At 39.2% G+C, this 15,736-nt stretch overlaps 1 protein-coding gene across 3 annotated transcripts in view; it reads left to right on the forward strand.

Moving 5' to 3' along the window:
- Positions 1-15,736, forward strand: part of THSD7B (thrombospondin type 1 domain containing 7B) — a 299,024-nt gene that overhangs the window by 46,313 nt on the left and 236,975 nt on the right. For all 3 annotated transcript variants that reach the window (XM_054515442.1, XM_036386831.2, XM_054515443.1), the window contains exons 2-3: positions 7,660-7,753; positions 9,747-9,920. In XM_054515442.1, coding sequence (XP_054371417.1) covers positions 9,782-9,920 — 139 coding nt within the window. In that variant the 5' untranslated portion in view covers positions 7,660-7,753; positions 9,747-9,781. The remainder of the gene's footprint in view (positions 1-7,659; positions 7,754-9,746; positions 9,921-15,736) is intronic.

Genomic DNA, 15,736 nt, shown 5'->3' on the forward strand with positions numbered 1-15,736 from the left:
AAGCCACTGCAGGACTCCTCTCTTAATTGAACTGTGATGGGGATGACAGCAGGGAAGGTCAGGACGATGGGACCAGTGATGTAACGTGAACTCTGGTACGAACAACCTGCACAGGCAATTGACCTTGCTTAAACAGTGTCACAGCGAGGTCTTTTAGCAGTTCATATCATTATGGTTATTTTTTTGTGTCAATACTGCTACAGTGTCAGGGCCCCCTGTGTGAATCATACTATAATGTGTTCAGGGCAAAGATATTTTTCACCCTAAAAAGATAAGACTTTCCTATGCGATAAGATACAGGGAGGGGCTATAGCCAGCAACAGGGGAAAATAAATGGGAATGGGAAAGGTAACAGAATCACAGAATTCCTGACTAGATCTATGGTTTTACTCAGCTGGTTGCTCCAATTGCTTTGAAGGGTAGTGCCATCCTTTCTAACTGCCTCTGTGACAATCTGGAGGTTTTTGTTGCTGCCGTGCATAGTTAATCCTGGGTTGGAAGCAAGTTCACTTTTAGATAAATGTGCAGGTATTATGAATGGGCTTTGGTAGGAAACCACACATTTTTACACCAGGTTCTGCAGCTCTTGCCAAGTGCCTGGGAATGCCTGAGTTTTGGGCACACATCCCAGGGCCAGCTGAGCTGGAGCACGTGCCTGGTGCTCTTCCCTCTCTGGAGGGGGTGATGGGGTGTGCTGGTGTGGCACTGGGCTGCTGTGGGTGTCTTCTGCAGAGGCAGATCAATCCTGGGTACTGCCATGGCAGAAAAGGAGGCCTGGAAAACTTCCCTGGAGTCCTATATGTGGCAGTGTGAGGAAGTTTGGTAAAAGGAGCAGCTCGTGCATTTCTGAAAATGAATTCCAGCTAAAAAGCAGATGCTGCTTTTCAGTACAAGCCTTATACCACTGCACTGTGTTGCTCTTGGTGAGTTGGAGTTTGTGTGGCAGTCAGTAAAAGCTGAATTCAGAGTGCAGTCTGTGCACATTGGCATCTGTGTGTGTTCAGGAAGCAAATTTTAGAGGTTCTTTATACCAATATTTGGTGTTTTTTATATGTGTTTTTAGCCTTCACTAAGGCTTTATTTTTTATTTAATTTTTAATCTTTATTTTTTTTATTTTAGCAATATGGTTTTCTTAACCCTTTTGTGACAGTGTCTGCCTGGCCCACTAACATCAATGTTGCAAAGTAAATAGAAGGAAAATCAATGAATCAGTATTAAGGAATCACAAAATATTTTTAATTAATTTTGACAAATCCAGGTGTAATTATTTAAAATACATATTCTGACATGGGACCTGACTTATACAGAATTTTATTTTGTAGCAATGATGAAGCCTTGGTTATAGGAGACTTCATCACAAGATTTCATGGATGGTGTCTGATAGGAAATGAAGAAGTCCAGTGTCAGGGCTTGATGAACTCTGTAGAGCCTGTGTGTTCAGTGTTTGCCATGCATTGTGCTCTTTATTTTCTCCTTTCCTACAAGTTTGTTCTTTGGTGCACTGAAATAAACAGCTGATGGCAGAGGACGCATTGGAATAAATGTTTATTTCAGCACTTTGGAAATGAGTTTTTTGAAATGGGATCTATTTTGTGGATGTCTGTGTGTGTCTCTTCTTATTAGCTCATTTGGGTATGGGCTACAGCTAGGTAGTGCAAATGGCAAAATGCTAATGACTGCCTACAAATAGAGGCACAGATCTTGTGGAAAAGAAATGATTCTTAGTGTGTGTTACAGCAGAAGGAAAATTGCACATGTAAGAAGTACTGAGGGTGGCCTCTGCATGTTTGGCTGGCTATTTTAGCCAAAGTCACCAGTGGTTAGAAGTTCAACACTGAAGCCCACATAGTCTCCCCAGAACTGATTAACAGGTAAAATGGTAAGATTTTCTGCCTCTTTGCAGTGGTTTCTTTGGTGAGGGGTTTGGTGTGTGCATGCATCGCTCTGGTTGATGTGTGGAAGTGTAGAATGTAACAATTTAAATTGGAGATAAGCTTCAGCTACACCAGTCCTGTGGCAGGGAAGCAGATGGTCCTTCCCTGCTAAGCAGAGCCCAAGTCTTTGCTGAGCTCATATGCCTGGTGGTACTTGATTGTATTATTCTGACCTTGTGTTTAAGATTGATAAACTCTACGTGGTGGCCATATTCCAGTGAGGAGAGAAAAAAAAACCCCTCTGACCTACAGCCTGTGATGCTGTACTAATGTCAAATAATATAAAGTAATATCAGAATGCAGAAGAAAATCACTGCAGTAAAGCAATTTAATTTCTGAACTGAAAGCACTTTAATGGAAATGCTCAGGAAATCTGCCATTGTTCCAGCAGCAGAGGTTATGAGGTTGTTTATTCTTTTTTTGAAACTCTGCTGCCTTGTAATTGGTGACTTTGAACCTTTCTGTTGTTTTCCGTGTGAATGGTCCTGCTGCTAAAGTAGGGACATGGCTCTCTACTCAGTCTGATTTCCAGGTTTGCCTTTTAAAGGAAAATAATTTCAAATACTAGTTTTCAAATGGTATTATACTGCTGAATGTGCATTATATGCAATGCTTTGCCAGTGAAGTGAGAGTAATCCTCTTTGAACAAAAACTTGCAATAGCATTTACTGAAATGGTGTTGGAAGTAGTGCCAGCTCCCTTTGCCTTTGTTTAATTGCAATTTAACAGTAATCCAAGATCTGTGCAACTGTGACAGCAATTCTTAGATACAGCTGAGTTTCAAAGGACCTTCAGTTCATCCATTGCCAATGATAAAAGCTACAGCAGAGCAGTGTATTGATAATAGACTCAAACTTTTCTCTATCCATTGAAAAATAAACAAAAAGAAACTTTTTTTGTCCCTCAAAGCTATAAAGTTTTGTTGTTACAGAAAGGATGTGCTATAATGTGAAGAAATCACTGAGCTTCCAGGCTGTGTTCTGCTGTGCTGGCTGAGAAGGCTGGCATGAGGCATTCAGCTATAATGTATAAGGGTTGTAAATATAACCTAGATAAAATAACCCCCCAAAATTATTTATCCCCAAAAAAATGGGTCTTTGTTAGTTTCTAAGGTGATTGTTGGTGTGTTGATGAGATGGTTGATTGGAGTTTCTGCAGCCTTTTTTTTGTATTTAATTAAATATATAAAAGTGCACGAGCAGCCTGAAAAGGTTACTTAAAAGTTGTTGGACACTTTCTCTGTTCTGCTGCTCAGGAAAAAAAAAAAAATCAATTCCTGAGTTCACGAGAGAAGCCTATTGACAGTCTTGAGCATTTTGATCTTAATTGCTCTGCACTTGTTCCTGGTGCAAGGGGTATGATAATGGCCTGAAGAACATTTGTGAAGGTAAATTACCCTACTTTGAGTGCTGATACAACACCAAAAGGTCTGTGGCTCTTAAATCCCATTGAGAAGTCCAGGGCTTGGATTTCACTCGGGTCACACTGAATGCAGTTTGTAGAGGGAGATGTTGGGGAGCTCTTTGGTTGTTGAGATCATTTCTTCTGCTCTCAGTGGGCCTGGGGGCTGTGGTGGCTGTGTCATGGACGGGATGGTGCCTTGCACAAATTCTGGAATCCTTTTCTTGGAAGTCTCCTGCCAAGTGTAAATCACCCATGTTTGTGTGCAAATAAAGCAAGTTTTGCTTCAGATGTGTTTAACTGATCTCCTGAACCAGGTTCCTGGGAAGAGTCTGCAAACCCCATTCACTTTATATTCTTGGAAGTCAAGTGTGTTCCCGTGGAGTGCATTGGAAGTACTCAGAGTGAAGGAGAAGTAAGAGCAGCATTGTTTAACAGAACAGTTCTGCTCCAGCACTGTTGTAATTAAAGTTGTTCTACTGATGGAAAGTCTATTCTCTGGTGTTTTCCTTAATGTAGTCATAATGCATCAGTCTGAGCTCCCTTGCTGGAACATCTTTCATTATAATCCACTTAGCTAAGTTTATAATTAAGCTTCTAAATTCAAACCTGCTTTTGTTACATTTTTAGGTTGTACAGAGACTGAAGGAGGAAAACTTAGGATTCGTGTTTTTTACCCCAAACAGGTTGATGTAAGTTAAGAAGCAATTAATTGGCAGTACAGTAATTTCATATGTTTGCTTTTAAATTCCTGGGTCTTCTGTAGCTTTGGAACAAGAATTGGATGCAACTGAATAGAAGAATAAAGGAAAATAATTAATATATTCTTACTGTTTTGACTATGAGCATCTCTAAGATACCCAAGCTTTCAAATATAACTGGTGATGATAGTGATGACATACTGAGCTTTCTAGCAATGGATTATTGAGGAGGGTTGTTGAAGTTTATATCTGAAGATGGACCATGAAATTTCTGTTGAGCTTTGCTGGTTTGGAGGTTGTGCAGGATTCCTCCCACCCAAAGCAGGCTGGTTGAGACTGTGCTCGTTGTTTGGAATGGTCTTTTCTATGAAGATGTGTGAACACTAAATACTTTTTCAGGCATTATTTGCCCTTACAGTTATTGTAGCAAATTACCAGAGAACGGTGCAAGTTAATGTTTGGATTCCCAGTAAGTGACCACTTAGGACAAAAGTGGTAAAGGTGCTGTCAGGCAGTTGTCAACCTGATGTATAAACCTCGCTCACTTGCTCTGTATGTTTTTAACCAGGATTCTCTCAAATACTCCTGGAAGAAGAGCAAATATTCTCAGTGAATGTTTGGAGGTGAGGCAGTAGAGGTATAGAAAATCAAGCTACCATTCTCATATGTGCAAAGTCACTCTGCTGAAATCACGGGGAGCGCTTGCAGAATCGAGCTTTAGTGTCGGAGCGTGACCTTGGGTGACTTTTTACACTGGAAGCTTCTGGCAGAGTTGGAAGTGGAGTGAACTTTGGGTGCCTCTGCTTTAACCAGAAGACTGTGTCCCTCGAAATGTGTAAGGAGAGAAATGCGTAGGGTGTGTTTTAGGCATGGAAGTGTAAGGGAAGTTTAGTGTAACTATGTTCATCATTAAATAAAAGACTGGGCACATAGGTACTTACATTTGAGTGCCTGTTCCTAGTCTGGCATATGTGATTATCCAAACACTTCTATTTTGTTACACTCCATGCCTGTAACACTAGCATTTGTGGTTTTTTGGAAATCTCTCCCCCAGGGATGGTCAGCAGTTCTTGTCTGTGGTGATCAGCCTTTGCTGCTACAAGTCAGGCATTCTGCTGCTTTAGAATAGAACTAGCTTTTTGGATAACAGCTTTCTGAGCAGGCAAGGCCTCTTTATCTGAGGATAAAGAGTATGATATAAACATCCAGATTATCTTGGGATATCACACGCGGTGGGTTTGTGTGGAACAGGCAAACAGTTGCACAGTTACTACTTACATTTGTATTAAGAAAATTTATTCATGATTAATGATGCTTATCTTTGTGCTAGACACCTGCCAAATGATTTATAGCCACGCATATCATCTGTAATGGCTCTTCTTTTTTGTTGTTGCTATTCAAAGTCTTTGGGATTATTCTAATTGCATCATGTGTTTGAAATGGAGAGAGCTACCCAGGTGTCCTTGTCAGCATTCCCATCTCATACAAAAAAGTAGGTCAGATTTACCCATGATGGGAAAGGTCACAACTCCCAGTGAAGTCAGGGGGAATTGAACTGATGTATGACAAGCTGAAATCATGTCTCAGGTTTGGATCAGTTTAAATTGATCTTTTTCTAAATTCAGTATTAAATACGTTGTAAATCCATGTTGGAGCAGAGCCAGGCTGAGCTTGCCTGAACCATAGAAATGGAGCAGAAGGATTGGAGAAACCCCTGCCCCTTGGAGACCTGGAGAAAGAACAACTGGTCCCTTCTTTACTGTGCATTATGTGAGAGTGTACAGTCAAATTTGGACCATCAGTCTTTTATTTTTTAGTGTTGGATGATTTTGAGGACTCTGATGTGTCTTGGACTAGCACAGCGCCTACCAAACCTGCCTTTGACTGCTCAGCAGTGGCTGGAAAATCGGAAAAGTTTCCCAGAGGCTTTTCCCCCTCTCTAGCTAAGCAGGGATTAGACTGGAATTTGGCTGTTGGATATTCCATTGAGAGTGAAAATTAAATTAAATTTTGATCACTTCAGCAATAAGATACTTGTCAGCTGCGTACACGTTTACTTATTTCCAGCATTTTGTCCCTGGAATGCCATGCTTTCAGCAGAAATGCAGGTTTCTAAAATAAGTTTGCTTTTCAAAACTAGTTTGATTAAATTATGTCATTAAGAGAATTAGCAGTGGATTAGGAAATGTAAATGTGTAGTTATGATCATTAGAAAACTTGCACGTGTCTTTTTCAAGGCTGCCTGGATATTCCCAGCCATTACAGCTAATGATGATATCCTTGTTTTTCTAAACAAGATTCCATACCAACCAAACAGAGTGACAAGGATGCTTGTGACTAATCCTCCAAATATTGAAACAGCACCTCATTATTTAATTTCAAGAGAATCCATTAGTGCAAACTATGAACTGGCCAGGCCTGGATTATAAGGGATATTGACTGAATCCAGATAATTTTGGAAGAGGGAGATATTTTTTCAGACTAAAGCATATGCCTTGAACGTATTTAGGAAATAATATGTTAATGTGAAGGTGGTGAGGCCCTGGCACAGGGTGCCCAGAGAAGCTGTCGCTACCCCATCCCTGGAAGTCTTCAAGGCCAGGTTGGATGGAACTTGGAGCAACCTGGGACAGTGGAAGGTGTCCCTGCCCATGGCAAGGGTTTGGAATGAGAAGAGCTTTAAAGTCTCTTCCAACCCAAACCATTTTATGATTTTATGATATTTAAGCAATTCCATGAATTTAATGACTAGTCTCAATGAAATCAATTTTTTAAATATAAATTTCATTTTTTTTCTCCTTTTTCATCTGTGTTTGCCAGTTTACAGCTAGCCATGCTGACACATTTGGGAGCTGAGATATCATGTAACTAAATTTGATGTGAAGTGTTGGTGGCCTTCATAATGCAATTTATTCATGTTTCTGCAGATAGCATATGTTGCCTGTGCAATAATTTTTTATCATATCAGGACAGAGCAGCTACCGTTCCAAACTGTGTTACACAAACCTAGGCACACAGACAAATTTTTATTGTGCATTGCTGTGGTGTTAAATCAGTGGAATCTATTGAGCTCTGCTGGGGTGGAGGAGATTAGAGCCCATGCCATGGTGTCTAATTTATTTCTGTTTTTTCTGACTTAATGTAATCTCTGTTCTTGCTCAGTGGGGAGCAGCAGCCAGTTATCTTTGTAGTCCTGCCCAAAGAATGAAACTCCTTGTTTTGGGCAGGAGGCTGCTACTCCCAGGGACGTGCTGCTGTTTGCTGACCCTTTGAGTGCTGAGATGAAGGCAGCGCATTCAGAAAGCAGCTCCTGAGCCCTACTCGTGCTTCATTTAAAACCTCAGCATCTTTATCAGCTGTTATCTGAGGTGTCCTTGGATTTGCCCATTTCACACCCCTGCCTGTTTAGGTTTTGGTGGTTTTATGGCATTTTCTGGCCCTGGAGGGCTGCCCTGCAAGTGCAATGAGCGCTGTCTGTGTAGGGCTGGGCGTGTGGCTCCCCTCCAGTGCTGAAATCTGAGCATCTGAATAATATCTTCCCTGCTTTTGTGTTTTTGTATGTGAAACCTACAGAGCTGGTGTTGGAGCCAGTGTCACTAACTCCTTGTCCTTCCCTTGACAGAAAGCTGCTGACTCTGTTTTCCCACCGCCATAGATGGTGACGGCGATGCTGAAGGCACTGGGCAAGTTGCTCCTCCTCAGCTCTTCTGTGTGAGGTGAGCAGCCATCCTGATGGGCAAAAAATGCTGAATTGCAGGGTTTCTGGGGGCCCTTCTTCCCCACACCCCAGGACTTCACTGCTGCATTGGATTTCTGAATGATGCTCAAGATTTGAGCTTGTGTGCTTCCTCTGAGGCCACTTGTGGTCTGTGTTACATTCCCTGCGTGTTGGGACTTGGTGGGCTGCATTCTGAATTAAATGTGAATTCTGAATAAAATTAACCCAGAAGAAGCAAAGCATAAATGTGGTCCCTTGCCCACGTTATTTGGTCAGGTTGATGGGTTTTTAGCTTGTACACGAGATGCTGTTCATCTGAAATCCAGGAATGAGCTAAACCAGATAACAGATATTACATTGTATCTTCCACTGTAGTTAGTCAATATCTGATTAAATGTAATTGCATGGATTTATCATGATAGAAACTGTTTCAAAGTAATTTGAATACAGCCTGGAATTAAAAGCTCTACTGTATATTCAGTGTGTACAATTTCCAGATTTATCTTCAGTTTCTTATCAAGAACGATGCTGTGTATTATGTGCTATGACAATGTTGCTTTTCATAAGGTTAGGAATGTAATAGAAATTTCTGGACTGAACTTCCAATAACTGATAATTTTAATGAAAATCACCAAGATTATGCCCATGAAGACAAATCTTGAAGACAGGTATTATCTCCATCCTTATGCAAGTAGAGATGTGACATTTTTACCTATAAAAGTAGGATTAATCACTAATAAGTGGAACTATGTGGAGAATTTAAGTATGGTATGAATACCTGTTATAAATACAAAAGCTGTTGCATCAGAAAAATTAATATGTAAATTTACGTCAGAAACTTGTTTGATGTGGAAGTACCATGAATGTTTTTTGAGATTTCTAAATTGTTTCCACCTGAATATGGATGAATCTAAAATAAGTTGAAACTCATGTAAAGTCTGCCTAAGTGTCTAGTTGGTCATCTTGTGGAATGAGAGACACAAAGATTGGAATTACTGGACTAAATAGGAATTTTTAAGATTTTATTTTATTGTGTGAGTTTCTTAATCTCTGCTGTTTGGAGCTTTTCTGTAGTATATAAACAATGTGGGTGTTTGCTGAAGCTGGCATTTAGGAGTTGGTCTCCTGCTTTGTATGGGAGACCCAGAGGAACATTCCTCCTTGCTTCCAGCACCACTCACTGATTATCTTAATGAATTGTGTGGTGTAAAACTGCTGCAGCAGGAGGACTTGATCCACTCCAGTCTCATTCACAATGTGCCTCTGGTATTTGTCTGAAGTGTTGGGGAGCTTAATTAAAATCCCTTAGTCAGAGAGACCTCTCTGGAGCAATTTGTTGCTGACCTGGAGCTCAGTGATCCAAAGGGACTTGAATGAGTGTCCCAAATTCCACAGAAATGCCTGTGTAGTGTCTGGTTTTCCCTCTCAAGCTGGTCTATCATGTGCTAATAAGCAACCCCATTTCCCTGCTTTTCCTGCTGCACCACATTTCTAGTGTTGCTCTTGTGTACCCCATGTTTACACAGGGTTAGGAGCTAAAAACACTTCCAGACCTGGATCTTAAATGTAGGGCATGGATTTGGAGCTGAATTTTGTACGTGGACTCCATTCTCACTTTGGTTTAGTCTGCCTATATCAAGACAACATTCCTGCTAAAGCTACTAGTGAAAAGAAGGCACACACCACACGCTGCCCCTGGGTCAATTGCCATTTATTGTTACTGGCAGATTTCTTGCTAAGAGCCTGCTAGAAGCATTTACAGTGGCTTTGTAGGATGGGACTGTAGGTCCTCTGGGAGCTGGCCCTTCCCTTCTCTCTTCCCTTCTGCCTTTTCTTTTCTCCCTCTCCAAGTGAAGCACCTGCAACAGACTTGTCCTCATCAAATCCACACTGGCCACCAGGTTACCCTTAGGCTGAGCCTGTCGCCTCGGTGGTTTGAATATTTTAACAAGCCTTCTCTCTCTTTTTTTTTATTTTATTTTTAATTCTAGGACCAAAGAATACAAGAGACTGAATTATCTGAATTATGCTTCTACAACAGAACTGGGTTTCTCCTCATTGGGCATGGCAGAGCCTGGGGAAGCCCTTCCTTTTATTTGTGTTCTTAATGTTGCAAACAGCTGATCTGCAAGCCAAGAGAGGTCACCAGTTTGTCTGGAAAACAGGTAGGAAAAAGATATGTTAGCTTCTCTACTAGATATTTGCTGTATTAAAGGATGACATGATTGTCCTTTCTCCATTCTGTTTTAGTTCAATAATAAGTTTTAAAAGTCTGATAATGTCTTCTGTTGTAATTTTTTTTTAATTCTGAAAAATAGAAAGTTAATTTGTGTTTGACATTAGTAATCTACATGTCTGTTGTAATTATGCACCCAGAGCATAATTCTAGACTCCTTAATGCTTTTCATCTAAGAGTATTTTTACTAGATTATTATCCTAATATTGCTTTCTTTGAAATATTTAATAATTTTCTTTTAATTTTTGTATGCAAGGGCACACCAGCATCTCTCAGGATGAGCTGAGTCAGAAGCCCATGCTGTTGGTCGATCTATTTGTAATTCCATTGGTGCATGTGGTGAATTATTTCTGTCCCTCAGTCAGGTTGGATACACGCAGTGCTTGAGTGTGTACAGGGTGTGGAAAGCTGTGAGGATGCTTTGGTGCTGGAGTGGGTGGGTGGGAGGTGGGGTGGTACAGCTGCACAGGACCAAACATGGTGCATCAGATGTTTGTTTTGTAGCACAACACACAGCAGCAGAGAATGTTCAATGAAATGGAAAGATTGGCTAATTTGGGAAATGTTTACTTAAAGTGCTTAATCAGAAAATACTGAACTGAACCAGGGGTTTCATTGCTCAGGATCCCTTTGAGGTTTGGCCTTTTGTGACTGAGCAACACAGCAATTAAATGTGATGGAAAAATAATTTCCCTCTTTTTTTGTGTTTTGTTTTGTTTTGGAGAGGTTATTTGGTATTTTGGTTATTTATTTTTTAATTACATTTCTGTAGAAGGTAATAGACTGAATTATTGGAATAATGAAGCAATTTTTCTGGAAGAACTCCTGTTCTTCTGATAGGATCAACACAAACTTCTTGCCTGGCTGCTGGTGTGGGAATCTGGGGAAGGGCTGGTAAAGTACAGCATGATACTGTATTTCTAAAGACTTTTTCTTTACACTGTCTAGCATGTGAAATGAGGAGGAAATAAACAATGACTATCTTTTCTCCAATTCACTGTTATTTACATGATTTTTGAACAAGCTTTGAAAGGTAGAGTTGTTTTCTTAAAGACAAATTAGAGCCTTCAGTGCTGTCTGTCTTCTCTTCTGTCATTAGGGCTGTGCATTGTAAATCATAAAACTTTAATTTGACTCAGTGTTTCCAGCTGAAAATAAGGAGCTTTCAATGCTTCAAAGGCATCTGGGGCAGATGTAATTAGAGCTAAGAAAACTTGGTGCCCAGGACTGTGTGGGCACCATGCTCTGAAAGCCCTCAATAGGATTGCTGTTAAGGTTCCTCTTCCAGATGCACAAGAAAATTGTCAGTTCTTGTGACTCCCACAGTGCATTAAAAATATCTGATCTCTAGAGAGTCACTTTAAAAACTTTAAATCCTAAGAGTATTTTGATGTACTTTCTCTGCTTATGGAGCGGCATGGGGTAGAAAACAACTTTGAGTGATGTGTTTGCCAAATGAAAATACCTTGTGAGTTCCAGCTAAATGTATTGTCCCAACTGAATAAAAAAGATTTTTCTCCAGTATTTGTAAACATTACCCCCCTCCCTTTTTTTCCCCATTGAAGTATTTTGTTGTAAGTTAGATAAAAGTTACATCTAAGCCCCAAATGTTTAGTTCCAATGGTTGAAATGAATAGTATGTTCACCCAAAACATTTTGTTTTGCTGAGAAACTAAGTATAATTTGTGAAGCCCTTGCAGTAGTAGTGAAGCATCAGCATTTCTAAATCCTGAATCTTTTGTTTTTGCAGTTTTCCTGAGAAATAACAGAATGGGCAGTGAATGGCAGTCTGCTGTCAGGGTGGCATACGGGGCTTGATTTTGTAAGCATTTTCATACCTTAACTGAAAAGGTTTTCCACTATGATTAGTCACAAAGGTGTGTCCTCCAGAAGATTAAAAGGAAGTGTTTTGGGAAGAGAGGGGTGGTGACTTAAGTGGAATAGGTGGATCTGGAGAGGTAGAAGGGTTAACATAACCCTTGTGGTAAGATATTAATAATAAAATATCCCTGGGATGTAGATCATGGAGATATTGATCTATTGAAACCTGTGGCGTGTATAATGATTGTATAAAAATCATCCTATCATTTGAGGACTTTTGTGCCCAATACAAAATAATAAAAAGTTAACAAAAGCACAGCACATTGAACCTAAAATTAAGTAAAATTTAAAATAAAAGCTAGGCAGATCCATTCCAATAGAAAGAAAAGTTGCAGCTGCTGTCCTTTTTCTTAATAAAACAATCTGATGAGAAATGAACAGTCCATAATGGGAAAGGGGATGATCTGTTCTGTTTTTAAATCTTGAATTGTCTGTTGTAAGCATGGCAAGTTACTTACCTGCTGGGGAGAAATTCAACTTCTTATTGAAATGTCATGCTTCATAATTAAATAAGATTATGCTACTGAAAGCTCTGACTTTATGAAAATGAATTCTTATGTACTGAAATAAATTTTCCTAGCACACACAAATCCAGGGAGGCATCCTTAATATGGATGGGGCTGGGGAAAAGGAAAAAAAAAATCATATAATTGCTGCAGTTTATAATACAGACCTTTTTTTCAGCTAAATCCTTGACACTGTCTAATGAAGACTTGTACATTTTCTGGGCTTGGTGGTCTTGGTCCAGGGGAAAACAACAGTATTGAAATCACTGCATCTAAAAAAACCCCAGGCTCTGAAATTCTAAAACATGAGAACTTGGCAGTGTGAGGTAATTCTATACATACTCTTCCCTCAGCTATTCAGAGGGCTATCACTTGCATGTTGCTTATTGGTGGCCTGTCTTAAAACCATTTGTTTTGAGCTTTTGGCTTCTAGAAGTTACAAATTAATATCTGTACCCTGTGTCTTCTGGTTTCCAGATATTTCTTGTCAGATTCTCATTTAGTGGCCACTAAACATGAAAAAAATAATCATATCAGCTAAATTACTCAGCAACATCAAATAGCCGAATCATTTTCTTGCACTTGCAAAATTTAATTGGACCTAAATTCTTGTAAATTAATAGTATTTAATGCAGTTGCCAATTAGCAATTTGAATATTTCACCATGTTAATTTTCTCCAACACTTGGAGTAGTCCTAAGAGTTCCTGGAAATGTTTTAGTGATGGCCATTCAGGCTTTTAAAACTATAGAATAGTAACACATACGTGAGTCCACATCATAATTTTAGTTGTTTTTTCTTTTTTTTTTTTTTTTTTGGTGACTCTCTAAAATCTCTAAAATTTAGCTCCAAAATCACAATTAAGTGTAAGAAACAAGCTAATATTTTGAGTACTTTACAGGAGGAGTCTAATAATTAGGATTACAAAGTGCTGGAGTGTCTCTTTCCAGATACTCTTTTTATAGCTCATGGATAGGTTAGGCTCCCCTTCTCTGCTGGTGTCTTCAGCTCCTCCATAAACTACACCCCAGGTATGTGCTGTTTCCCCAAAATACAAACAGAATGCAAGATATAAGGGACATAGCCCATAAAAGGCTCTCAGAGCTAAAGCAGTGACATGGGTTTATTTTTTAAGGAGGGAAACATTGTAAAAATGTTTTTTTTCTAGGATGAAAATGCCCTAATTTTTAGAAAAATAGTTATTTAATCATGGTAGAAATGCTATCTATCATGGAAATAATCCTCTGTCCACTATGGAAGGGAAGGAGGGGATTGTTAGAAACCCAGATGTTGTGTCCCAGTGAGTTTTCCTGCTCTAGAAAAAACGAATCAGGATGGCTATTTAGCTCAGCAGGGACATGCTCCCTGATCTGAGTGGAAGAGCACTGAAAGTGAGGTATCAGACTGGGAAATGGATTTGTAATGATTCTGATCACAGCAGAGAGATTTTTACCTGAGGAAGAAACCATTAAACGTCTGGAGTTCCTGGGCTTTTGGGAGCCAGGTGTGTGAGCTGTAAGTACTCCTGCCTGAGGTGAACATATGAAAACTTTAATTTTGGAGTTACTCCCTGTATTTGAAAGTCGTCCTTAAAATAGGGTTAGCAGATGGGTTTTGATCTTTAGTCGTTCTTCAGAAACAATCCATAATGGAAAAGGGACAAAATGAACTTTTCAGAGAACAACTTCTAATGTGGAGGAACCTTTGAACCACCCGTGAGTGTGGGTGAGCTCAGCCCTGGCTATGATGAAAAAGGCCTTTTGTTCTCTGTTCTCTGATAATACTGCCATAAAATGCCCTTTCTCAAGATTGTAATTTCATGAAGGTCAAGTGCTGGTTTGGAAGTGCCTTTGACCTTATGTCTTAAAAGACGAGCTTTTACCTACGTACACCAAATGTTAAAAGGAGTCCAGGTCTTCAAAGGACAGGAGAGCTCAAACCTGCTGAAAGGAGACTCAAAAATAGCTCTGCAACAAGTGAGGTATTCCAAAAGCCCGACAAAATGAAGAGTGATTATCTGTCCTAAATGAAGTGGTTTCTTTGTTTGATGGGACAACCGCTCATGAATGAAGCACAAATGGCTTTTTAGTGATCTTTGTGTGGTGTCTGGAAAGTTTGTGCTGTATCTTACTGATGCTTCCAAACTTCTCAATGTGTGGTAAACATTCTAATTGTGGCTTGTTCTTACACTGCTTTGGTGGTTGGAGTTTTAAATGCTGAAACTTTGAAGTGGAAATTTAGCCTTGATTTAATCATACTTTGTATGATTCAGAGGATCTTCACTATGCTAAGAGTGAACACAAGTGGTGCTCCTGGGTTATAGATTGTAGTCATGTCGTATTGACAGCAGAAGCAGTTAGTAGTTTTAAAAAAACCTATTACGTTCTGTTCTCAAAATAACCAGGACACTGCCATAAACCTGATAATGAAAAGTTGTTCTAAAATGAGAAATCTTATTTTTACCTTTACTTTATTCATGGTCAGTTTATGCTTCTGTTCCTGAGCCAGACTATTTTTTAGTTTAAGTAATTCTTCTTTTGGTCATTGCTGTTAATGTATTTATGAATTGAAGACACCAAGCTTGTGGACCTCTGTGAGTTAACTTATTTCTTAGAACTGGTTGGTCAAATTAAAACTTTTCTTAGCACTGCTCCTCAGAATTATATCAAGTCCCAATTAAGATTTCGCCTACTGATGTTTTACTGTATTTAATTGGAATTATAGATGTCTGGCTTAAAATATCTCAGAGTAATTTTTGAAAACAATGAACAGGTTTTGTAATGAACAGTTTCATTTGAAGCAGTGTAGTTGTTTTTAATGTGTTGGCGTAGTTTCATTATGTAACTGTTAAAAAAGCAATTTAAATAAAAAAGTAGTACTTCTAAATTTGTCTAAAATAATTACTTAAAAATAATATGTTATGAGACAGTATAAATTATGCTTCTATTTCTACAGAACATTAAAAACGAATAACATTTGAAGAGTCAAAGGAAGTTGTTTTGCAAAATTTTGTTAGGAGCAAAATTTAAAATGCTGGTTGATATTAGTCACTGATATTTGAGAGGCTTTAAGGGTGGCCTGAAAGCTAATCTCACATTTCCTCAGTCAGAAATGCAGCTGTTTCAGATTGATAAATATTTGGTTTTCTTTCTTCTTTGTTCCTTACAATTTCCTGTACACATTTCCACCCTTCTGTTCCATGACTCTCAAAATTTTATTACATTTGGTTCTGCTGTTCCATCCATCTTGTTCCACTTCTGATGCTGGTATCATCATCTGGTCTTATTTTCTCAACAGCTGAATCAAGCTTGTTTTGGGATTGTGGAGATGCACCCGTTGCCTTAATTTATGACCCTTTG

Source organism: Molothrus ater, chromosome 7, assembly GCF_012460135.2.
Source record: "Molothrus ater isolate BHLD 08-10-18 breed brown headed cowbird chromosome 7, BPBGC_Mater_1.1, whole genome shotgun sequence".
In the NCBI taxonomy this organism is placed as follows: Eukaryota; Metazoa; Chordata; class Aves; order Passeriformes; family Icteridae; genus Molothrus; species Molothrus ater.